Here is a 23341-nt window from a genome sequence, read left to right on the forward strand (position 1 = left end):
ATAATTATAACGAGAGACACTCTACCGAGAACACTCTTTCGAACTTTGAGGACAAGAACTTCTTTTCTCCTCCTGCAGTAGATTGACATGACCACTATCAAGTAGGACAACATCCACATGCACATGATTAGAATGAATTCCGTATTCTATAACTTTGCATAAATACAATTGTCCTCTCATTTTCTTTAACCCAAAATAACATCTGATTCTTCTAACTTTAAATGCCACTATCTAGAGACTTGCTCTAGTCCATAAAAGACTTCTTGAAGCAGTATCCCTTGTGTTCTTTACTTTCATCTGATGTAACTCAGATCATGATGTCGATCATGATGTGCCACTAACACTCATTGTAATTTATTCATTCTCTTTGCACAAAAACTTTCGATTTAAGTCGTGCTTTACACCTTTACATATTTCCTTTGGAGTCACATTGGCCTTGTAGACCCTGTACAACCTACTATTTTGGCTCCATTGGAAATTACTTATGAGTCCCAAACATCGTCGGGATTCACCAATTTTATTTCATCTCACATAGTCTCTTATCATTTATACAAACAGACACTTCTCAAAGCTCGATTGAGCACTTTAAATGAGGTGGGATCAACCTCCATTTGAATTTCACTAACATAGACTTTATTGTAATCAGAAGTATCTGATTTTCTCATTCCTTGAGATCATCTGTGTCTCAGGTACTAGCACTTCTTTCATATGGGGTTGTTGTTGATCTGTCATTGCCAAGAGGCAAATTAATTCTATAGTCTTTCATTTCAAGAGGCAATAGATTTTACAGGGACCTATATCACAAGATCCATGTTTACTCATTCATCCTTTATAGAGCTGACAACAGGTGTTGTATAGATCATACAACATGCTCCCCCAGATTACTCCATCTTCACTAAAAATGGCGTAGCTTTAAACTTTATTATTTGGGTTTATTCTGTTAAAACTTTCTTCTTTATGGCACTTTAAGAACCATCTTAGTATTCCTTAGTCTGCTTTTGGAACTGTAAAAGATCCAGGAATACAGCTATTTCTTTTCTTTAGGGGTATTATGATAACCGTCATACTCCCCCAAACGATCACATTATCTAAAGTATAGGGGAGTTTCAGCATTCTTAATTTATCTCATATTTCTTTCTCCCCCTCAAAATGTGGCAAGAACCTTTCTGCCACAATTTTGAAAAACCATTCATAACTCTTGTGAATTGAGGAAACTTCGATTATCTACTTCATTTATCTGATTACTTCATACGAAATGAAGTTATCTGTTAACTGGTATGTGAGTACTTTTTCCTCACTCCATTTCAGAAACTCAACAAAGTTCTTTATCATTAGTACTTTTGCAAGTCACACTTGCATATCATTCTTATCTTTAGGTTCGTCTGTAACTTTTATTCTCTTTGGATTTATTGAGTGCTTAATGACCATTACACATAAGGTGTACGGTCGATACTAGGAAAGCATAATAGCTACTCCATACTTTCCTCCGAGAGTGAGACACATTAAAAGCACATGAGTCATCATATCTTTCTCCTGTCATACATGATAAGTCCTTTGCAAAAATTTCTCCCTCCATACCGGATTTTTGACATAATATTATGTCAACTTTACCCCATTACGCAGGTATTTTCCCAGACTTTTCCCGCCATGCGGGTTTTATCATAATCATCTTTTCCCACCATGCGGGTAATTCCCTGTAAGGGACATAAATGCCAGAATTGGCTCTTTTGACTGCATATTCAATCATCAAATTTAGGAATAAACCCGAATGCTCTTTGACACACATGCGTGATCCGACGTTGGTCAAATTAAACACGCATGTTGCTTGTTTCATCTCAAATCATGTTAACTGAAACATCTTCTTCATAGAGAGTACATGAAAGACATTCGTCAACCAAGACTTCTCAATGGTCTATCTCTTTTCTTTTGAAGCCATTCTTTAGAGAGAACATACTCCCTCATGTTATGACCTTTCCTGGTCATCTTTCGGGTCACAAGTACCCAACCATTCTCTTTAACGAATGAAAGCATGAAAAACTTTTAGTCTTCTGAGAAAAATTAGCAAATAATCAACAAGAATGAGCATAAAAAATAACCCCATGTTGGTCTGGTTAAAAAATATGCACATTAAACTTTTAAATTTTCTTTTATATTCTAAATCACCGTTGGGCAGAATTAGAATAAAACATCATCCTTCTACATAATTCCATATCACCGTTGGGCGGAAAATGGAAATAATGCATATAACTCATAAACAATGTGTATGTCTATTAGACAACTTTGCTAAGAAATAATCATTATCATCAACTTTATTGCAGCGGGAATAAAAAATATACATTTCTCTAGTCCAAGAGCATTTCTTGATCTTTATATGTTCTCTAAAAATTGATCACTTTGATACAAAATTTGTCAGAGATTTAAGCTTTGAACATAAGACTCATAGAATTATAATACTGTTATCATCAGCGTTGGTCAGAAAATAACAATGCCATATTTTAACTTTAAAACACAAATCTTTCTTTTGTCATAGCGGAAACTATCTGCATCTTATTTCACCCACAGGGGAAAACATTGCTAAGAACAATTCTTCCAATTAAATTTTCCCGTTGGTTCCAATTTAATTGGAGGATAAAACTTTTTCTTTTCAGCGGAAACTTTACAATATTCCATCCAGAAACAATTCTGTACTCTTTTACTCTCTAAGAAATTTTAACCGGTTTGTTCAAAATTGCATTAGAGAAGCAACAATTTAATCTTTTACTTTAGTTCTATTCACTTTTAAAAGAGCACTTTTATTTTTATTTGCAGCGGAAAAACATGAATAAAAAATTCATGAACCTTTTATTCTTTATAGAAAATTTTCTGTCACTTTCTATTTCCTAAACAAATTTTCGTTTTATTAAATTTGATTATAAAAACTATATAAAAATTTGCCCAAAACTTGGACAGAAAACAGACAAAACTGCAGCCGAGCCGAGCCTCGGCCTGGTCCGCCTCACTTTCGGCCCATAAGGCCTAGCGCAGGTGAGGGTGGCTGCGGCCTGGCCCGTCTGACCAGAGGCCCGCCTTCTTTCGGCCCAAATGTCCGGTAGCGATCTAGGGTTTACTCGCGGCCGTCGGATCAGATCCGACGGTCCAGCGCGCCGATCGCTGGATCAAAACCAGCTAGCGACGCGGCCACCGGTGAAAACCTTCGCTCATTTCCCGCCTGCGCGCCGCTCTCCTCCCTCTCTCTGTTCATCTCCATAGCGGCGGCTCCGCCGGCCGGTTCGGTCGCGCCGGCCGCCGGCGACGGCGTCAATGGCCACCGCGCCGCATTTTCTTCTTAACCCCTCTTCTTTGACAGAGAGAGAGAGAGAGATAAGGGCGCGGCGGAGCTATCTTCTGCTCCTGTCCCGCAAGGCCACCGACGAGTCTCTGTCCTGCCGCCGGCGACGGCATCGAGCGGCCACCGCTGCGCGCGTGCCTGCTCTTGTTCCCCCCTCTCTTTCTCCATCCACCGCCCCCTTTTCCAGAGAGAACAAGGCGCAGCTGCGCCCGCTCCTCCTCTGCCTCGCTTGAAGACGGCGATGGTGGAGCACTTGGTGGTGGCGCCGTTGCCATCCCCTTCACCGGCTGCGCGTTCGCCTTGCAGTGAGTGCGTCGCCGTCGAATGGTTTGGCCGCGGTGCCCTTAGCCTCGGTCGGGGTGGAGTTCTTCTTCCCGAATCCTCGGCATGCCGATGCGATTCGGGACCGAGAGGAACGGCGCGGCCGTGCGGCGGCGCTACTTTTCGGATTTCTTCTCCCTCTTTTCTCTGTTAGGGTTAGGGTTCTTGAGGAGGGGGGATCTTTCTATCTCTGTTTTTCTTTGTACCGAAGATCCTATAACCAAACCTGTCTGATACCATTGATAGATTGCTTTGGATCGGTTAGGGTTAGGAATCTATGGTGGAGTACCTTCTCTGTGACTCGAGGAACTCCCGGTGCCGGCCATGGTGATGGTGGGGAGCTCGGCGTAGAGGTTGACGGTGAAGTGGATGGTGGCGCTTCCCATCGCTTCAGCGCCTCCCTCTCGATCGGACTAGGGTTAGGAGTGGGGAACAGTGGCGGCGACGAACCTCATACCTTGTGCCGTGGTCCCCACCTCCTCTATATGGCACTGCGCGACAGGGGCCCATCAGCCTTGCTTGGGCTGGATGCCCCCGATCAGGGCGTGGGTCAAGTGTCCAATGGGACGTTGGACCCATTGGGGAAGAGATCAATCTAACAAACCTAAGATAATAACTTATGATACTATGCATTACAGAGGTAGTAATATATACTAGTATCATGATACTCTCCATTACAACCAGCCTAAGCAAGATAGTTTGTGTGCTCAGATTTTAAAAGCTTGTCATTATTCACTTGGTAAGGTAGAGAACATAGTTTTCGCGGGTTATGCTTCTTCGTCATGGACAACGATTAGGAGAGTTGAGAACGAAAGGAGTATCCGTGGGGGTTAGCACGACGACTTCCCGACTGTCTACTACAACAAGTTATGCCCGGCGATGGAGGGGCGATGACGGCGCGTCGGCTCGTTTCAGTGTTTGTAGTCATCGCTAGGTGGTCTATGAATCTGGATGTAATTTTTATTTCTGGTATTTGTTGTACTGCCATGATTGAAGATGAATAGATTGGAAGTTTTTCCGAAAAAAAAGAAAAGAAAGGAGTATCCGTGGGGTTGACTCCGTGCAAACCCACTTTCTGCCGTGTGGATCCGAGATACTAAAAATAAGATCTTCCCCAAGACGTGTGATGATACGTTGACATGGAGCTCGGGGAAATATGGTCTTTTTATGGTAAAAAATGCATATACTCTAGCGTTGGAGGAAGCTACAGGAGACAATGCATTTGCATCAAGCTCGACTCCTGATGGATGCAGACCGTGTTGGAAGTACATTTGGTCCTGCGATGTTTCTCCTGCTATAATTTCTTGTCTCATGGGGTATTGCAACTGATTCATTACCAACCTGGCAATACAAACAGAAGGGAGGACTTGGGAGACCAACGTCCGTCCATTTTGTGGCAATGGCACAGAAGACAATTTCCATCCCTTTTGCTTATGCCCGAGAGCCTTGGAGTACCATGTCTGCTGTTTGGAGGCTACCAACAATTAAGGAAGTTGAGCACACGGGAACGAATGGCTTCTCCATGCACTGGAACAACCTCTCGTTGATTTGGAAAGAAATATACTCCTATTAACGTTGTGGGGGTGTTTGTTTATACGTAATGAGATTCTCCATGATTTTTCCCACGGGTGTGTAGGAGCTAATTATTTTTCCTCATGGTTTTGAGGGGTTTGGGTTGAATAAAGATTCACTCGAGGGTAAATCGATCGAATAGGCCGTGACTATTCCCGTGTGGATCCCCGTGGTTTGGGCCTAAAACCACGGGGAGGGCGTATATACTGATCCATGTAAAGGGAAATCAATTTTGCACGTGGGTGTTTGCCGAAAATGGTGCTTAGAGCATCTACAGCTAAATTGGCCCCTCAGACATCCACGCACACATGACCGGATGCGTTCGATGACACCTTAAATTTTTGTTCCCATATTTGGATATCTCAATTAGCAAACCGCAAATTCACATTACACGTGCATCGTAAACTTCTAATACAACATGGATCAAGCTGGATCTCTTCCTCGCCGGAGTTATCTGCCCCGTCACTGTCGTCCTTCTTCTCTTTGGGTGGCATTCGGGCTATGGCACTGACCGTCCGGGCTTGCTCTCGGGGTGAGGGCATGCGTGTTCCTCATGTGTCGCTTACGAAGGATACAGACACAAATAGCTTCCTCTTCCGTGGCAGCGCGGCGCGCCGCCACATCGGTGACGAGATGGTCCTCGCGCTCCCGCCCCTCTTGTTACGATGGACACACTGGCCCCTATAACACAATAGTTTTTTTGTTTTGAGAAACAAATCACACGAAGGTTTGCGTGGATAGCTGGGCTTTGGATTGGAGACTCGGCAAAGCCATAGGCTGTTTTTTCTTAAAAAGAAATTGACAGTGGGCCGGGCTTGTCCAGGCCAGGACTCGCCTGCACTTTTCTCCTCCGCAGTCTCTCTCCACTGCAGTGAGAGGAAGGAGCATCGGCGGCGCCGCCGACCTCAATCGGCTCCGTCGGCGGCAGCCACCCTCGACCTCGAATCGAGGTCAGTCGGCCCCTTCTCCTTGCTCCCCTTTTCCATCTCGTACTGATTTCTTCTGTTTTCTCTTCTTCCCTAGCTTGTTGGCGGCGGTGTCTGATCGGAAGGAGAGGGGAACAACCTGCCACCCCCCCTCTGCACCGTGTCACCGGCCAGGTAATGGTCTCCCTCCTCCCTCCCCCCCTCCCGCGCCCGCCCATCCCCGCCCTCAGCTGCCCCTCCGGATCCCTCCCTCCGGCCCCTCTCCTTCGGATCCCGCGCCTCCGCCTCCTTCACTCACCGTCGACGGCGACGCCCTCCGCTGCTCCACTTAGGGCCCCCGCGTCCTTCATCCGCGCGAGGGCGGGTCCGCTCTTCCCCGGCATCAGCAGATCTTCATCAGCGACAGCGAGGTGAGCTCCTGACCCCTCCTTCTCCTCGACTCCCAGCTCATGTCCGGCTCAGTTTTGATAAGTAACAGCAGGCTTGTATTAATTGGCTGTGATATCGTTGTATGACTTTGGGTGTGAAATCCATTGAGAACACTTGTAATTTTTTTGGCCCCTTCTAGCTGGTTCAGTGTTTTGTAATGCCGAAGAATCTTACGATCCTTCTATATTTGGCATATCATTGCACTGTGACATTTATGCAATTTAAATCTGTATCATCAATTTGAAACATTTGCAAAGTTGCCTCGTGCGAAATTTATACTATTTGAATACCTTGAGTACATATATTTGCGAAGCGAACTTGCAACCTTGTCTGCGCAACACCAATGGAAACATCCTCTCTCAAAAAAAAAAAAACCACCAATGGAAACATGGGGTATGCTTGTTCATTGAGCAAGACTCTGTAAAATATACATGTGAGGGGGTGGAGCTGGCGGTGGAATGTTTTGCCAAATTCCAAATGTATTAGTGGAGTGGAGGTTTTTGATTTATGAGGGCTGGAGGGTTGCTGAACTGGCCGTTAGTCTGCCCCTGTTCGTAGAAGGTAGGAAAAATGCGCCTTTTGGATTTTGCTGTTCTAAATCCTCAAGATTGTTGAAGCTGAACAATTTTTTTTTAACTTTTATGGAAGTCCATTTTACAATAACTAATTGGTAAGATTTATTAGCTTGTAGGATTGACTCTATTGTAGGACGGAATCACTAGTTTATGGGACCGCTTGGCACAACAGTTAAGCATGGCGACTCTGTTTATATGTTAAAGAGAGCCCACATCCGAGCATCACCCGCACCTTGTCATCTTGAAGGTTCCAGATCCATGCTGCTGTTCACAAGGATTTGATATTTCTTCATAACTATAGGCAGTTTAGTAATCCTGCCGAATAGATAGTAAAATTTAAAGTGATAATCTAACATAGGATGCCAGTCCGAAAACCCCACTTTTGTTCATAATTTATACTCTCTCTGTTTTTGTATACAAGGTCACTATCTCATTTTTCAGATACCAAGAAAACAAAGCCAACTAATAAATAGCACAGTTAATTGTGTGGAAAACCTCTCATGTTCCGGGCTAATTAAACATTTTGCATGTGGTGCCTCTTTCTCTATGGCTGCATGCAACGTTCTCATTAATAAGCACCATCGCACGAGGCAAAAATCTAGTCAATGCTTCTTGGGAAGAGATAGTAGCCTTGTATAGTTGCAAATTGTAGTGGCATTGTATTTAAAAACGGAGGGAGTAGTATTTTTTATCAAACATCAAATATGGTGTGAAAATTGGATTTTTGTTGTAAAGTTCAGTTTGTAGAACCTCGGTGTCATACTTGTGAATTTGTGAATGAAAAAGGGCGTACACAGTGCTGAAAACGGCCACACAAGGTGTGGTCTGGGGAAGGCAATTTCTGGACGCCTTACTCTTGCATAATAATTCTGCAAGGAGGCTGGTTCGAACCCAGGACCTCTAGGCCACAAGCGAAGAGACTCTAACAACTGCGCCACGCCTGCCCTTCTGTCATACTTGTGATTTGACTGCTAATAAATTGTTCTTTTGATGTTGCTTTAGATCAGAGTTTAATATTGTTTAATGTACTAAATATTTCATTTCTGTCTCCATAGTTGCTGAAGTTCAAATTGGGCAATGGATCTGGACACAGAGAATCGTCTAGCTTCATTACTCCTTGAAGAAGCACGGAGATTACAGTTAGAGGCTGACAGGGAAGGTGTTCATGCATATCTGCGAAAGCCCAATGTTAGGCATCGTCCAAACTCCCGTTTCCTCACAGCCACAGTTCGTGGAGTTCAACAAGGTTAGCATCATGTTTGTTTTACATTATCCTTGCCTCCTGGTGTTGATTACCTGATCAAAGCAGCTGTAATCATGTTTTTTTACTGAAGAAAATGTTTTTTTATGTCCTTGAAACCTTCTCATTAGGAGAATTCATCCAAAACTAATCACAATTGAACGCAGTTACAATTTGGCAATCATGTAGGCACCACTTTAAATTGCTTCCTCTAACTTGGGGTGGTTCACTAAATAAGCATTAATGACTACTTTATAAGTATTTTTGAACCGAAAGTGTCAATCGGTGTGCGAGCACAGATGCTCCGCTTATCTCGCACGTTGTTCTCTCCTAGATTCATGAAGGTTCTGGTACTGCAGCTTGTATAAAAATCGGTATTTTCTCCTTCACTGTTGATCTGGCCCACACTGATCGCTGAGTTATTGTGCCGGATACTCACAGATGTCTTCTGGCCCAGACACCATTTCACGATGTGGGCAATCTGCACCTTTCTCCATCGTCCTGAGCAGACCCATTAACACATTCCATCCCAGAAACTTCCATAAAAAAATCCCACAAACAACTTCACTTCTACCAGCAAGCTTTCCCCTTCAAGATTCTTCTCCTACCTATACGGTACCAAGCACAGACCACCACCAGACCCCCCCGGCCCCAACTCACTCCCTAATCCTTGATCGTCCTCCCTGCCACCTCGTACTCTGCTGCCAACAAAATCCTCCCGCTGATTTCTTGCCGGGACAAGGTCCCTTCATCTCTTGCACCCGGATCTACAAGTGCGTCAAGAAAGATCCCTTGCCACAAATCTATATGTAATGAGTCAATTATAGCCTAAATCTAGTCCCTGCTAACCTTATCAGTACATGCACTCCACAGACCGGACTGTGTGGTTCTTCAGATGGCCTGAAGGCTACGTCGCCGAGCTGGAATGCCATCCTGTCGCCCAGCAAGACCAAGCTCAGCAGCCTCCGGTAGGTGCACATCAAGCTGCACCTTCGAACTGCTTTGCCTCTCCAACCTCCTTGTTTGCAATGGAAAAGTTGAGGAACCCTCTCCGTCCGTACTAACCAGAAAGCTGTTTTTCTGTTCCATGCACTAGATTAAAGCAAACGTTACGAGCTGTGGCTCACCACCAGAGTCTCCAATGGAAGTAACGATGACTCTCACGCCCACGGATGTCTGCCGTTTTCCTGCCCCACAGAACATGACACCAGCATACGTATGCCAGACAAAAGCACATTTAATACCGCTCAGTATTTCCCAGGTAAAAGAACTGGACCAGATCACGAGACAACATTCAGTGGCGCAGATATAGTGACCATATGTGCTCGGAGTAGAAACCTCACGTCCTTTTTTGAACTCACATTGCTCATTATATCGTGAAATCGAATCATTTAACTTTCTCATGCGATTTTATTATTAAATTGACACTTGATTGTTCCCCCTGCAGCAAACCGTGTTGTGGAGGTTGATGAAATGTGGCGTGCCAGGGAGAAGGAACTTGAACTTGAGTCTAAGCTGAAAAGAAGAAATAAAGAGCGTGGTGACTCTAGAGGGGAGAAACGCAAAGGTGACTCGAGAAATATGAGTTCCAACTCAAAGATTGAAGAAGAAACCACTTATAATAGTTCTTACTCAGACCAGGATGATGGTCTAGGGGATGATGAAATTGAAAAGTTTCTGCATTCAAGGTTAGTTTCTTCATAGAACAAGCGGACAGTATATTGATTGACACCTGCCAGATAACTAAGAATTTCTCTGCTTATGTCAAAACTATTGATGCAAATTATCTGCAGTATTATAGTCGTAGTATCACATTATTCTGCTGAGATTGCCATATCCTATTAGGTGATGTTTTTCAAGGGGAGTGTTATGTTTAAGTTGTGCGCATTTGCATCTGTTACATATTTTCAGTTCTGTTGACAAAATATGTAATTTGGTGCTATGTCAGGGTAAAGCGAGGAAGAGGTGCTGTTGGCTCTAGGATGGATGAACCTGGTCCATACCTAAAGGCTTCATCACATTGTCGAGACGAAGAACCTAGCCCGGACATACGTTTGGAAGAAAAATGGGAACGGCGAGTACAAGGTCCGGAGAGGCCACTGTTTTTGAGATCCAAGTCTCCTGATGATTGCTGGCATAAGGAAACATTGGACGATAAGCCATCCAGCTCTTCTGAACCACGCAGAAAAAAGGAAAATAAAAAGGAGAGGAAATCAGAGAAAAAAGAGAGAAAGGAGAGAAAAGATAAGAAGAAATCTAAGCATCGGCACCGCCACCACCATCACAAAAGCCGAAGAAGGGAGTGATGTGCCTGGAAATCCATTTCTGCACCCGAGCTCATCTGCACCCGCGCCGACGGAAAAAATCAAAACAAATAATAGCAAAATTCAAAAAATTCCAAATAAAATTTGTGTGGTAGACAATTTGATGCGCGAGGCCCGCTCCAAATTTCAAGTCATTTGGACATATGAGCAGCTCTCAGCAAAAAAGACAAATTGAGGGTTTGTAAAAATGTTTACTGTTCATGTACCGTTTTGGCCCGATTTGTCTTTTTTGCTGAGAGCTGCTCATATGTCCAAATGACTTGAAATTTGGAGCGGATCTCACGCATCAAATTGTCTACCACACAAATTTTTTATTTGGAATTTTTTGAATTTGTTTTGAATTTTTTACGAATTCTTATCTAACACCTGGGCACCAAAACGCCCTATTCGTGATGTGCCCTATTACTGAACTACAATATGTACACAAGAAAAGGTTCTGTTAGTGGATACCTGTGTTGTAACTAAAACTCGGCCAGTGCGTACAAGGGGTTACGGTTGGCACTGTACCCCGTGTTTAAACATGATCATATTATGTGTTACTCGAGTTGAACTTTCTTTGCTTATAACATGATTGGCATCTGATGAAAGTGATCGTTTTCGCTTGTGTGACATGATCAAAGGTCCACATCTGCAGCGAGCTACTCCCTTCGTCCCATAATATAAGAGCGTTTTTAGTGTTAAAAACGCTTTTATATTATTAATTTTTGATGGAGGGAGTAGTACTTAATCATGAATATCTGTTACTCCCTCCGTTTCATAATATAAGAACGTTTTTAACTCTACACTAGTGTAAAAAATACTTTTATATTATGGGACAGAGGGAGTAGTTATTTAGCGGCCACGTCGACGCCGGTGTCCTTGTCCACCTCGCCAACAGGCACGTACTCCTGGCCCACTCCATGTCTCCATGGCGTCGCGTCAATGAATCTACCTGTGCCGCCCCTCCTACTGCATCGATTCTACTTCATTGACACTGCCCATGTCTCCAGCTGCTCGATGTCAGGCGTTGTTGGCTCATGTTTTGTGTCTCGAAAGCTCCTATTAGCGCAAGGATCCAGAGCTGCACCATCAAAGACCTCCGGCTGCCGGGGAATAGTCCATTGCCCGCAGAGACCGAGTTTGAACTGCTCATGTAGTGGTGACACTATACTTGTCTTTGGTCAAATTAAATTATAAAGTGATATTTGGAGTTTTGACCAAGCCTTTTTTTCTCTATATATGATGTTTATTTAGGGCCTGGAAGAATCGGTTTCCAGTAAACCTTATTAATCTCAGATCTCTTCTAATTAATTTCCGTGCGAAATCATTTGAACACAATTTTCAATTATTTAACTTTCAAACCAAATTTGTTGAATTCAAGCTAATTTTGTCTACACCAGCCAATTCCGGCCAGCATTTTCTCCACCGGGAGGGGCAGGTAAACTGGTAACTGGTCGGTTACGCAAAATTCTGACTGGATTTGAGAAATGAGAACCTTATTTTCTTTACTACTTGGAGGTTAATTAGTAATCTAGACCTGTTACCGAAACCTTACTGCCACACATGTGCTCGGCAATGCTACTTTTTTTTAGGGAAGGCAATGCCACATTTTAAAAATAAACAAAAAAATCGATATTTTTCTATGAAATGGAATCCTCCAATTTTTCTAGATTTTTATTTTGAAAAAGGAAATCGAGCAATGGGTGGTCGCAACATAGGAAAAAAAAAGGACAGACTACTGAACGTCTCTGAACATTTCCAGGTTGCCCCTACAGGCAACGAGCACACAACCAGCATAAAGCAAACCAGAAGACTTGTGAAAAGAACAGTACTATACAGCACCCCAGTGCCCTTCCTATTCCAGCCGATGGTTCTGAAAACCTCACTTGAAAAGCGCATATACAATTTGGCTCCCGAATTGATCGCAGCTTGGTTTTGGCCCTTTACCTCTAAAATAGACCAGGGAGATACTAATATTCCACCAGCAGGTTAGTTACATAGACTGGGTTGTGAGCCTGAATTGCAAAAAGCCAGCACAATTGTATCGAAGTTTATCAAAAACCATCAAAAACACTAAGGCCTAGTTTGGCAACATCATTTTTCCAGAACCATAGTATTCCAAAACCTCAGTATTTCAATAGATCCTCGAAACAGGCTCGCGCCCTGCTTTATAGATAAAGCACCGACCAAAGTACACGGCCGAACGATACATAGTGAAGAGGTAGCCCTCTTACAAAGCGGATCCTGAGATCTTGGTGCCACGCAGAACCTACGCTACCGAAGAAGAACAAGGGAAGATCAGAGTATAACAAATACTCCAGTTTATGAAAAACATATATTTTCTCAGTTTTGATAAAACCACCGAGGTGTTTGGCAAGTGGTAGTTTTTCTCAGTTTTCTTTGGTTTGGACATACTGTTACGTTGTTGCATGCATATTCAGCTACACTCATGGATCAGCTTGTGCTAATGGCCACCGTATGCATGCAGCCTTGCACGGGCATGTTCTCTCCGAGATGCTAGGAAGGATCTGTAGTAGTAGTAGAGTTATCTGTTGTAATGAATCAAAGACCAAGCTAGTTACAACATGCACTGCAAGTCGACATGTGTTTTTAGCCGGCACTAAGTCGTCATTTGTACGTGTATATGCGTCCCTCTAGCCGGATAGATCGATCGGTTAGCTATCAATTTTACGTGTCACGAGCATCGATGGCCAGAAGAAGATGAACACAAAGAAACAACCCAGCAAGCGTTTCTCAGTTTTTTTTAAAAGATGTCCGGACCTCTTTTTTATATACTACAAAAAGACTATAGTTTTAGAGATACCACAGTTTGTTAAACTGTAGTATTTTTTCATCCAAACGACTCAAAGTATTAAATACCAAGGTTTTTTCAGAAGCCACAGTATTTCTTAAAAACTACAAAAATACTTTGGCTCCCAAACGCACCCTAAAGTTTGAAAAAAAAACATCGTTTTTTTTACCAGAAATACCAACTGCTTGGTTGACTGTGTTTTGACGCAAACGCAAAAACCGACAGGCGGGCTCCGCTCTCAGAGCCGACGTGGCAGGGGGTCACGGGCCGCATGAACGGCCATTAGACGGCATGACTTGATCTGGCCATTCATTCGTGCCATGGGCACCAGGGCCAACATGTTATCTCCCTATTAGAGTCCATATATTAATAGCATTGCATCTTAATATAAGATAAGTTTCTATTTTCGAAGTAATATGAGACAATATGTTAATTGCTTGCTGATATTGGATAAGTTATAATTGCATTTTTTAGGATACCCGATAAGTTAATCGTTGCCGGTTTCAACAGACCATTGCTATTTTGACACTTCCAACAAAAAAAAGGACGACGATTTACGGCATGCATGCATGCAGCTATATGATTGCGCTAAGATTTGAAAAGTGGTTTTATGATTAGAGCTTAATTAGAGCATGCATGCAACTTTTGACAGAGTGCATGCCCCACCCACGCACCTCTCATGCTTTTCGTTTAGACTTGTACATTTAAATATATTATATCTTTTAAACCGGTAGTCCAATTTATATTTTGTTTACATATTCATGTTCCTTGTGACGAGGGCGTTGAAATAAGATCAAGTCCAAATATGTTTTGACTTTATTTAAAATTCTAAATAAGATTCAAATTTTAAGATAAAATAAAAAATACAATCATGCGAAAAGCTAGCATTAGCATGCATGGACCTCCGGTCATTAGTGCATCAATCTTAAAGCAAATGGGCGGGCTTAACCCTGACACGCACGCCCATGCGAATTTCCATGCTAACAAAGTGTTGCGTAGGGTCACCTAAAAAATATGTGTGTAGCTACAAAATGAGCGACAATTTTTCTCCCTTCAATTGATCACAGATTCACGAGCAAAATATACGAGGCAAACGATGCAATTTGCAAACTATCCAGACACTGCAAATCGGAATATTTTCACCAGAAAAAAGAACCCGGAACATTGGCGGCCCTTTGGGCCATGGCCGAAATTTGCGTTCCTCTTCCGTTATGGGAAGTGGGAACAGATCTCTCCACAGTAAGATGGATACGAAGAAGAGGAAATGCGAGACCCTAACCTACGCGACCGCCCCTTCGTCTTCGCGCCGCGGCGAGCCGGACCATGTTGCCTCGCCGGAGGAGTGGAGGGACTGGGCGTCGCTGCCCCACGACGTCCTATACATCATCCTCAGCCGACTCCGGCAGACCGACATCCTCAGCGGCGCAGGGCTCGCGTGCCCGCCCTGGCGGCGGGTAGCCAAGGTCGAGCCCCTGCTGTGGCGTCACATCGATCTGTCTCCTAACCCTCTTCGGCTTTCACCGCCCCCGACAGGATGGAAGGCGATGGCCCGCGCCGCCGTGGAGCGCAGCGACGGCCGCTGCGAATCGTTCAGCGGCCACGTCGACGCCGATGTCCTGGTCCACCTCGCCGACAGGCACGTACTCCTGACCTACTTCCATCTCGCGCGCTGCATCGAGTCTAATTCATTGACATGACATGACATGCATGCATATATCTGTTGAAGCGGCCACATTTCTGTAAATCTATCTGTCCTGACTACGTACCTCTCCTAAATCCTAATTGATCGCCTGCAGTGCGCCATTGCTGAGGAACCTCTCTGTCACAGGCTGGCCTTACATCCGTGACGGAAAACTCGTCACGGAGATTATCAGGAAGCTCCCTCTGCTGGAGCGGCTGGAGCTGTGGAGCGGCTGTTTCCAGAAAGAGCTGCTCGAGGCCCTCTTCGACCACTGCCCACGTCTTGAGCTGCTCGATGCCCGTGAATGTCGGCACATGTTTTGTGACTGGGTAGAGCCTATAAAAACGAGGATACGAAGCTGCACCATCAAGGACCTCCGGATGCCGTACCTTGAGTTGCACTAGTGCACTGCTCGGTACGCTGGATTCATTTGTAGCATTATTATTAAATTAAACTCTCAATTCCGCAAATATACTCGTTACCAAAAACCCTGCTGCCCATATGCTTGGCGATTAATTGTTACTCTCCCCGTAAACTAATATAAGAGCATTTAGAATACTAAAATTGTGATCTAAACACTCTTATATTAGTTTACAGAGGGAGTACTATTTTCTAAAATCCAAATTCCAAATTAAGGTCTACTACTCTATCACGGTTAATTGGTTCATTTCTATTTTTATTTCATGTTTCTATGACTCGTTTTTCTCAAGCTATATTTGTCACCTTCAGTGGAAAAACTTATATCACATTCAGGGAGTACCACGGTTTTCCTGGTTTAAAAAAATGAGGATCCATACGAGCAGGTTTTGAATTGACAACGTCATCAACTAGTCAGGATTACAATGACCAACAACATACAAATAAACGGAGGATAAACCTGCAATGACCAATGCATAGTGCTGAAGAAAAGCTAGCATGCAATGAACAAAGAAGAAAAACTGCTACAACGTCGAGGCTCTATCCACCACCGCAATCATACCAGAGGCTTAGGCAAAGTACTGAAGAGAGTAAGAGCAACTCCAATGTGGCAACCCATTTTGTCTATTTGGATCATCCGGACACAAAACTCAACCCAACGGGACGACCCAAACGGACACGACGTCAGCATGCTGTCCGTTTGGTGTCCGCTCGGACCCATTTTGGGCTCAAATTTAGGAAAATCTGGGTCAAAAACGGACACAAAACGGATGTTCTTTGTGCCCTCTTCGCCCCCCTCTGTCCGGCTGCATGTGGCTCTTGGCCCACTTGCCATCCACCGATCTCTCTCATCCCATCTCTCTCCTCCTTTTCCTCTTTTTTCTCCTACCCACCCGCCCACCGAACATGGCCGCGCACGCTCCCCCGCACATAGCAGCAGAGGACAGGCGGGACTCGTGCTCCTCCGGCGCCGGCGCTCCGCCATGGTGGGCTCGTGCTCCTCCAGCGGACGTGCCCGGCCGCGCCCGTCGACTCGCCTCGCCCCGGCCTCGCCTCGCCCCCGCTTCGTTCCCCTCTCGATCTGGCGAACTGTGACACGACGCAACAGCCGACCAGCGTATCCGCCTCCAAGCAGCAGAGTCACACACACACACACTTGGTGATTTCTCCGTTGACCAATATCAAACCAAGAAATCCTCCTCGGCAGAGTGGCAAAGCCAGCAGAGGCCAAGGGCATGGAGAGCAAAGGCAGCACGAGCCCCGGTGCCGGTGCCGCGGCCTTGTACTGTCCGGCAGACGCGACGGCTCTCTGCGTGCCCTGCGACGCGGCTGTCCACTCCGCGAACCCTCTGGCCTCCCGCCACGAGCGCGTGCCGCTGGCGGCCGCCATGGCGGCGACCTCCGGCGTGTACGACCTCTTCGCGGCTGACGACGAAGGCGGCTCATCCTGGCCGACGCCGGGGCAGGGGCAGGGAAGCCCCAGCAACGGCTCGTCCGGCTTCAGTAGCGGCGGCGGCGTCGAGATGAGCTAGGTGCGCAGCTCCACCTCGTCGACCCCGACCGCAGCCTCAAGCTCGACGCCGGTCACTACTTCTTCTCGCTCCACGTCCCGCACAGCGACCACCCGGACGACAAGGAGGACGCCTAGACGACGGAGACGGACGTGGACTGGGAGGCGGCGCTGAGCTACGGGCTCGGGCTTGCTCTGGCCTCCGCCGGGCAACTCGGCGTCAGCGGGCGGCTGCTTGTCGACGGAGTCCACCCGCGGTGAGTCCGTGCCCGTGCTGCAATCCGACATCGGCAGCGCCTCGCCTAGGTATCCACGCCTACGGACGGCCGGCACCGGCGACGCTCCTAGCTACAAGCTCTCTGTCTACTACGTGTTCGACGGAATGCCCAGACGAACATGTCAAAATATGCGTTCATCCTTCGTTGGGCGTACTGGCTGACCCAATTAAAAAAGCAAACGCAGACGAGCGGACGGGCGACCCAAACGGACATAAAACGGACAAAATCGATGTCCGTTTGGGTCTCCCCGTTGGAGTTGCTCTAACACCACAGGAGAAAGATCGCGCCTCTGTTTGTTCCCAGTTGGTGAGCAACATTGCAGTGCCATCCGTCTCCACTACTGAAGAAGGCTCATGCCGTCTCGCGCTGGATTGAAGGATGCCACACCGTCGGCAAGGTAAAACTTCACACCCAGGAGCACACATAAACACTTGACTAGCTGCCAAGGTAGCAAGACTGGGCTTCCTTGTTAGCATCAGAATAGAATCATATATGTTTCTTTATCAAATATGTAGCTTCCTTACGATTGATGCCAATTCATTGTGCTAGATATATATTAATCCGCTAGACGTCAGGAGGGACAACTCACTTTCGCAGCCGCTGCCCAGACAATACGTCCAACCATCCTTTTGAGACGCGTCGACCGAGCTGACAACCATGCCGCCCTGTAGCTCAAGGTTGCCAACCAATCCATCATGTTTAGCTACTTTCCTTACTCATGTAGCCGTCGCCACACCGCTGCTCGAGACCGCCATCTCGGCGCACAGTCTCGAGTTCGGTACCACAACATCCACTTGCCCTTGCAGTAGAGAAATCCCCTGCAACAGTCGTAAGTTGCCTCTCCCAAACGACATCATCATGGTTGTCATGATGTAGATGCCGCCATGGCCCTCTTCAGTAAACTAGAGCTATGATTTTCACCTAGAGGTCCCAAATCCTCCCGACATCAATGAAGCTCCATAAAGATGCCTCTAGAAATGTAGACGACGACCTTAGGTACCGCCATCTCTAGCTTTCACCAAGGTTGGGGTGAAGCTTTTACCAGAGCTCCTCGTCGCTCTTCAGGATTTGAGGACCCGGACCACCCAAGGGCATCTGGATCACCAAAGCTGGTCAAGATGCATGGCAGACCTCCAACATCCACTACCAATCACCCCGCACGAAATTCATCACAACACTTCATGGCACGATGAACTTCGCGCCAGTCGGGAGGGAGCGATACGGCGAACGTCGCAACGGTCTTCATCGTACTTACTGCCGATGGCTGGCACTCCGACATTCACACACACCGAGCAGGGCCTCTGCCCCAAGCCACTACGTGAGGACAACCCGCCAGTGTCTGCGGACCCCTTCTTTTAGGTTCTTCTGCACCTCATCTCTCGACCTCTAGTAAGCTAAAGCCTACCTTCTTCGTTCTTCAAGATCTTAGTTTTGTTTTTTTTCTTCTGATTTTAGATCTTTCCTCAAATAGATGATTATTCTCCTTTGAAGATTCGAGAGCATTGACTGGAATCTTGAAGGCGAATGGTACTCATTTTTTGAATATTGATTCCGTGTGTGATATTGGTTCAATGTCAAATTTGTGAAATGTTTCGATTCGTGAATGGTTTTGGTAATATGTGCGATTTTGTGAAATATGAAAGAGGTGCATGTTCATTTTTTTCTCATAAAAAAGCGATTTTGATTTATATTTTAATATCTGAAATATGTTTTTGAAAGAAGTGAAAGCTAGTGATATAAGACATAAAATTATGAGATATGGTACTGGTTTTGTATGAAGTTGTTATTATGTGAACAAGTGGAAAATAATTGAAAATCTTAATGAAATAGTCATATTTGGAAGTGATTTGAAATTGATAGTCATATATGGAGAGATGATTTCTGAAATTGTGAATTGTCTTTTATGAAACTAAAATGTGTCTTCTAAAATCAGTTTTTAGAAAATAATTGAAATAGGGTTTTTGTTAATAATTGAAATTACTTTTTGGAATCAACTGTAGACAATTTCATGAAATTGAAATGCAACTTTTTATGCAAGTTTCACTTTAATATGATATGTGAAAATGGATGTTTGACCATTAAATTTTGTATAATAATTAAAGTAAGTGAAACTCATTTCAAATATATTAAACTTATTTCAGTGTGTTTTTATGAAATATGTGAAATGGTTATTTCATATAGGTGAAACTAGCGGAGTTACCCGCGCATTTGCGCGGCTAGATTCCTATATCATCAATAATATTGCTTTTATATTTGAGACATTCTACAGTATACTTGACTTTTTATAGAATTATGAATGATGAAACTACGAAAAATATAGTGATATTAGTTTTTTATAAATTGAGAGGTAATGTTAGAAAACAATGTTGGCGCAAAGTACTCTTAAGTTCATTTTTGTAACTTATCTGAATAGTGAGTGATATGCTAAGTATCTAACTCCCAAATATTCATTTACGAACCCCTCCTAAAAAACGCTGCTCATCTGCCCTCGGTGAAGAGTGAAATAAAAAACATTATTAGAAAAATTCAAAAGCATCTATTTTTTCCCACCAAGACACTCAAATGCCTGATGTCCATGTTAAATTTCATTGTGTTTGGACATCTGAGAAGCTCGTGGCAGTAATGAAAAAATCAGTCTGAATAGTGCGTGAATAGTAAACTTTCTACAAACCCCAAATGTTTTTCCACGGAGCTACTCAGAATTTATTGAATTTTCCTAGGTATTTTTATTTCACTGTTCACACAAGGGAGCAGATGAGATCATGAGCCGAATTGTTGCGTCCACTCCCAAATATTCATTTATGATGAGAGAGAATGTGCAGTGATGTATAAAATATAAGCATTTATCATCTACCTCATCATTTGTGGTATTCTCGCCAAATTTTGCTAAACCGCTGAATACTCTCGCATACATTTTGTAGTTTCTAATTGCTCGCATGTTTTTTAGTCACCTTGTATTCTTTATCACCACTAAATTAACATATTCTTCATGATATATGCTCCAATCATAAGTTTTTGGCATAATTCAAAAACTTTATTGTTGTTTCCACAGCACCCATTCCTTCGCTTACATGATATGCTAGCTAGCATGTATTGCATGCATAATTGCATCGATTCACCAATTCTTGGTATTGGATAGTTCTCATGCATGCCCTATATACTATATGAATGCAAGCATATACTGGTTGGTTTTTCCTAATCTACCTCATGCCATGCCCTTTCATTGACCATGAACATGATCTACCGGTAATAAAAAAATGCATGAATGCTTCCACTCATCTCCATTCTACTTCAGCTGCACTGTTTCATTATATTGTCCAAAGCATTTATGTAGATGATCTAATACACATTTATTACTTTTTTCATGGTTCAATCAACACATGATGTCGATACTCTTAGGCATGTTGCGTTGACCTTTACCTGATATTACCATTTTTTATTTGATGTATCGTTTGCCATTTAAATTGCATATACAAATCCCTCTTGATTCCATATATATTTCTGATTGTGTCTAGATTATTATACATTGACTTACATTCTATTCAAGGTAGAAATAATAAAAATGTCATACTAAATAATTGGCATATATGTATTTCTTACAATTTTTTGCTAAAATATTTGATGTCAGTTACACATGTCCATATCCAATCTGATCTGACGATGCAATCAATCTTAGTACATGCCTGACCTATTCGAGCGAACACAATCTATCATTTCATTATCATTTATCAACATCCTAAACTATTCTCATGAGCGACTCTTTTCTACTAACATGGACTCATTTTCATAAGTAAATGAATCCATTCATGACGAAGTTTACATACATCATGTTGTGTTAATATTAAATCTATGCTATTATATTCTTTGTGATATCTAATGGTCCTTATTATAGGTTGTTCATTTAATTCTAATTCTACATTCTACTTTAAAGTTGAATTTCCTCGTCTGCGTACAAATACTATTTATGAGTTAACATATTTTAATCCAATTCCTTTGGGTAAAAATATAAGTACTAATAGAGTTGTTTGTTTTATCTACCCACACAATATTTCTTTTTACTGCATATAAAACAGTATATTCAATGGTAGCCATGGATATAAAATTTATAATACAATAATAATTAACTAATGACATCAGCAAGGATGTCATCGCATGCATATAGCCAGTTAGAATTTCCTGGGCCAATCGGATTCCTTTGGGCCGGTTGTAATTGACTGCCCAATTTTTAATTTCTTTGTTGGCTCCCGGTCATTAGATGGAAAGGCTAGTTCCTATAGGAATTGGACTCTGACTGGTTACGTACATACCTGCGTGTGTAGCGTCTTTGGTATTTTTTTTCTTTTGCACGTTTTATATGTGCCTTATCAAGTGATGCGTACGTGACTTATCAAGTTGTATGTGAGACGTGTCATGTCAACTTATTTGTACATTAAAATATTCATATGTAACGCTATCTTTTTTTAATCTTAACTGTTAATTTCTAATATCGATGATCGAGATAATTCAATATATGTGGACAAACGTGAAAGCTTGTTTGCCTCTTGTCTTAATTATATAATAGATTGGTTGTTTTAGCGTGTGAAGTTGAATATTTCAAATGTATGGAAAAGAGTGAAATTAGCCTTTTGAAATAATTGAGATTTATTTTTCAAAAGACCTGAAATCAATTAATTCTAAACAAGTAAATTAAAATTTAAAATAATTGAACCAACTTTTGGAAATGGATGAAATAAGTGAAAAATATATTTCAAATATGTGAAATTGATCATTTCAGCTTGTGAAATTGAATATTTCAAATGTATGGAAAAGAGTGAAATTCACTATTTATAATTATCGAGACAAACTTTTTGAAACGGATGAAATCATTTTTCTAAAATAACTGAATTGGTATTTGAAATCTGTTTTCTAAAAGATTAGGAATTAGTTTTTAAAATTATTGAAATTTTATTTGAAATGAAATTTTAAAAACAATATCATTTCTAATTAGTCAATGAAACCACTAATTGGAATTCTGAAAATATTCTAAAAAGTTATTGAATTGAACTAAATTAGCTGATAAAATTATGTAATTAATGAGCTAAGGACACCGGTTTAAACTGAAAATGCTGTAGGTGCGGGATGTTGTTAGTACTCGGAGTCAGAACATGTCACGTGGTAGGGCCTATCACGTTGCAGGGCCTGGCAAGGAATACGAAGGTGGAGAATTTGGGAAGGAACTGGAATCCTATATATACCTAAGAAATTCATCCTCACTACTCTATTTTATATTAATATGCAATTACTTCAACTCGGCCATGTTTGTGCCTGCTACTCACGTATTCCTGAAGCCACGTCATCTTCGGTTACTTTCCTCATTGTGTTGGGTGTTACAAAATTCTAGTGAGCCAATTTATTTCAGCCATAAGTGGAGAGCTGAAACAGAGTTTCTAACCGCCGAACTTAGCATGGCAAACTTGCACCATTAGAGTTTTCATTCCAGTGCAGAGATGGAAATATTTAGAGTAAATTTCAGTTTTTTTACCTCCTCTTTTGGCATTTTGACATGAATGACCACATTTAAGAGATTTTCATCCGTTTTATTGCATTTAACAAAATTTGTGCTAAATTTTACTCTTTTCTATCTCTGAGCACCTCCTGTCGCGAGTCATTATCTGGGGACGGAGCTGCCGGCAAGTTTCCAGCGATAGCAATGCATGTGCGCTGGCAGGGGATGGGGATGGGGCTGACTTGTTGCTTTGTGCGCCAAAGCAACACATGTGCTGCTGGCAACCAGCACGGTAAATTAGATAATGCTCACCACTATGTACGTTCAAACCCGTGCCAAATTCTCTTTTCCTTCATTTGACATCGATGCCCTCCGTCGGTGCAATAATTTTTTCCTTCTGAAAATCAGAACAAGTAGCTGCTCGGATGCCAATACACAAAGCAGCAAATTATTAGCTCCCTGAC

The 23341-nt window shown here is 43.1% G+C and overlaps 2 protein-coding genes across 2 annotated transcripts; both read left to right on the plus strand.

The window, feature by feature from the left end:
• The first annotated feature begins 6009 nt into the window (after positions 1 to 6009).
• Positions 6010 to 10742, plus strand: LOC125526518 (uncharacterized). Its single transcript, XM_087535855.1, has 5 exons — positions 6010 to 6171; positions 6245 to 6557; positions 8207 to 8397; positions 9839 to 10079; positions 10340 to 10742. Exons 3-5 carry the CDS (start codon positions 8229 to 8231, stop codon positions 10695 to 10697), a joined length of 768 nt encoding a protein of 255 aa, XP_087391981.1. The 5' UTR covers positions 6010 to 6171; positions 6245 to 6557; positions 8207 to 8228; the 3' UTR covers positions 10698 to 10742.
• Positions 10743 to 15050: 4308 nt separating this feature from the next.
• Positions 15051 to 15591, plus strand: LOC147958087 (uncharacterized). Its single transcript, XM_087531946.1, has 2 exons — positions 15051 to 15142; positions 15303 to 15591. Exons 1-2 carry the CDS (start codon positions 15051 to 15053, stop codon positions 15589 to 15591), a joined length of 381 nt encoding a protein of 126 aa, XP_087388072.1.
• Positions 15592 to 23341: the final 7750 nt, after the last annotated feature.

This window comes from Triticum urartu, chromosome 7A (genome assembly GCF_056163025.1).
Source record: "Triticum urartu cultivar PI428250 chromosome 7A, HENAU_Tu73, whole genome shotgun sequence".
Classification (NCBI taxonomy): Eukaryota; Viridiplantae; Streptophyta; class Magnoliopsida; order Poales; family Poaceae; genus Triticum; species Triticum urartu.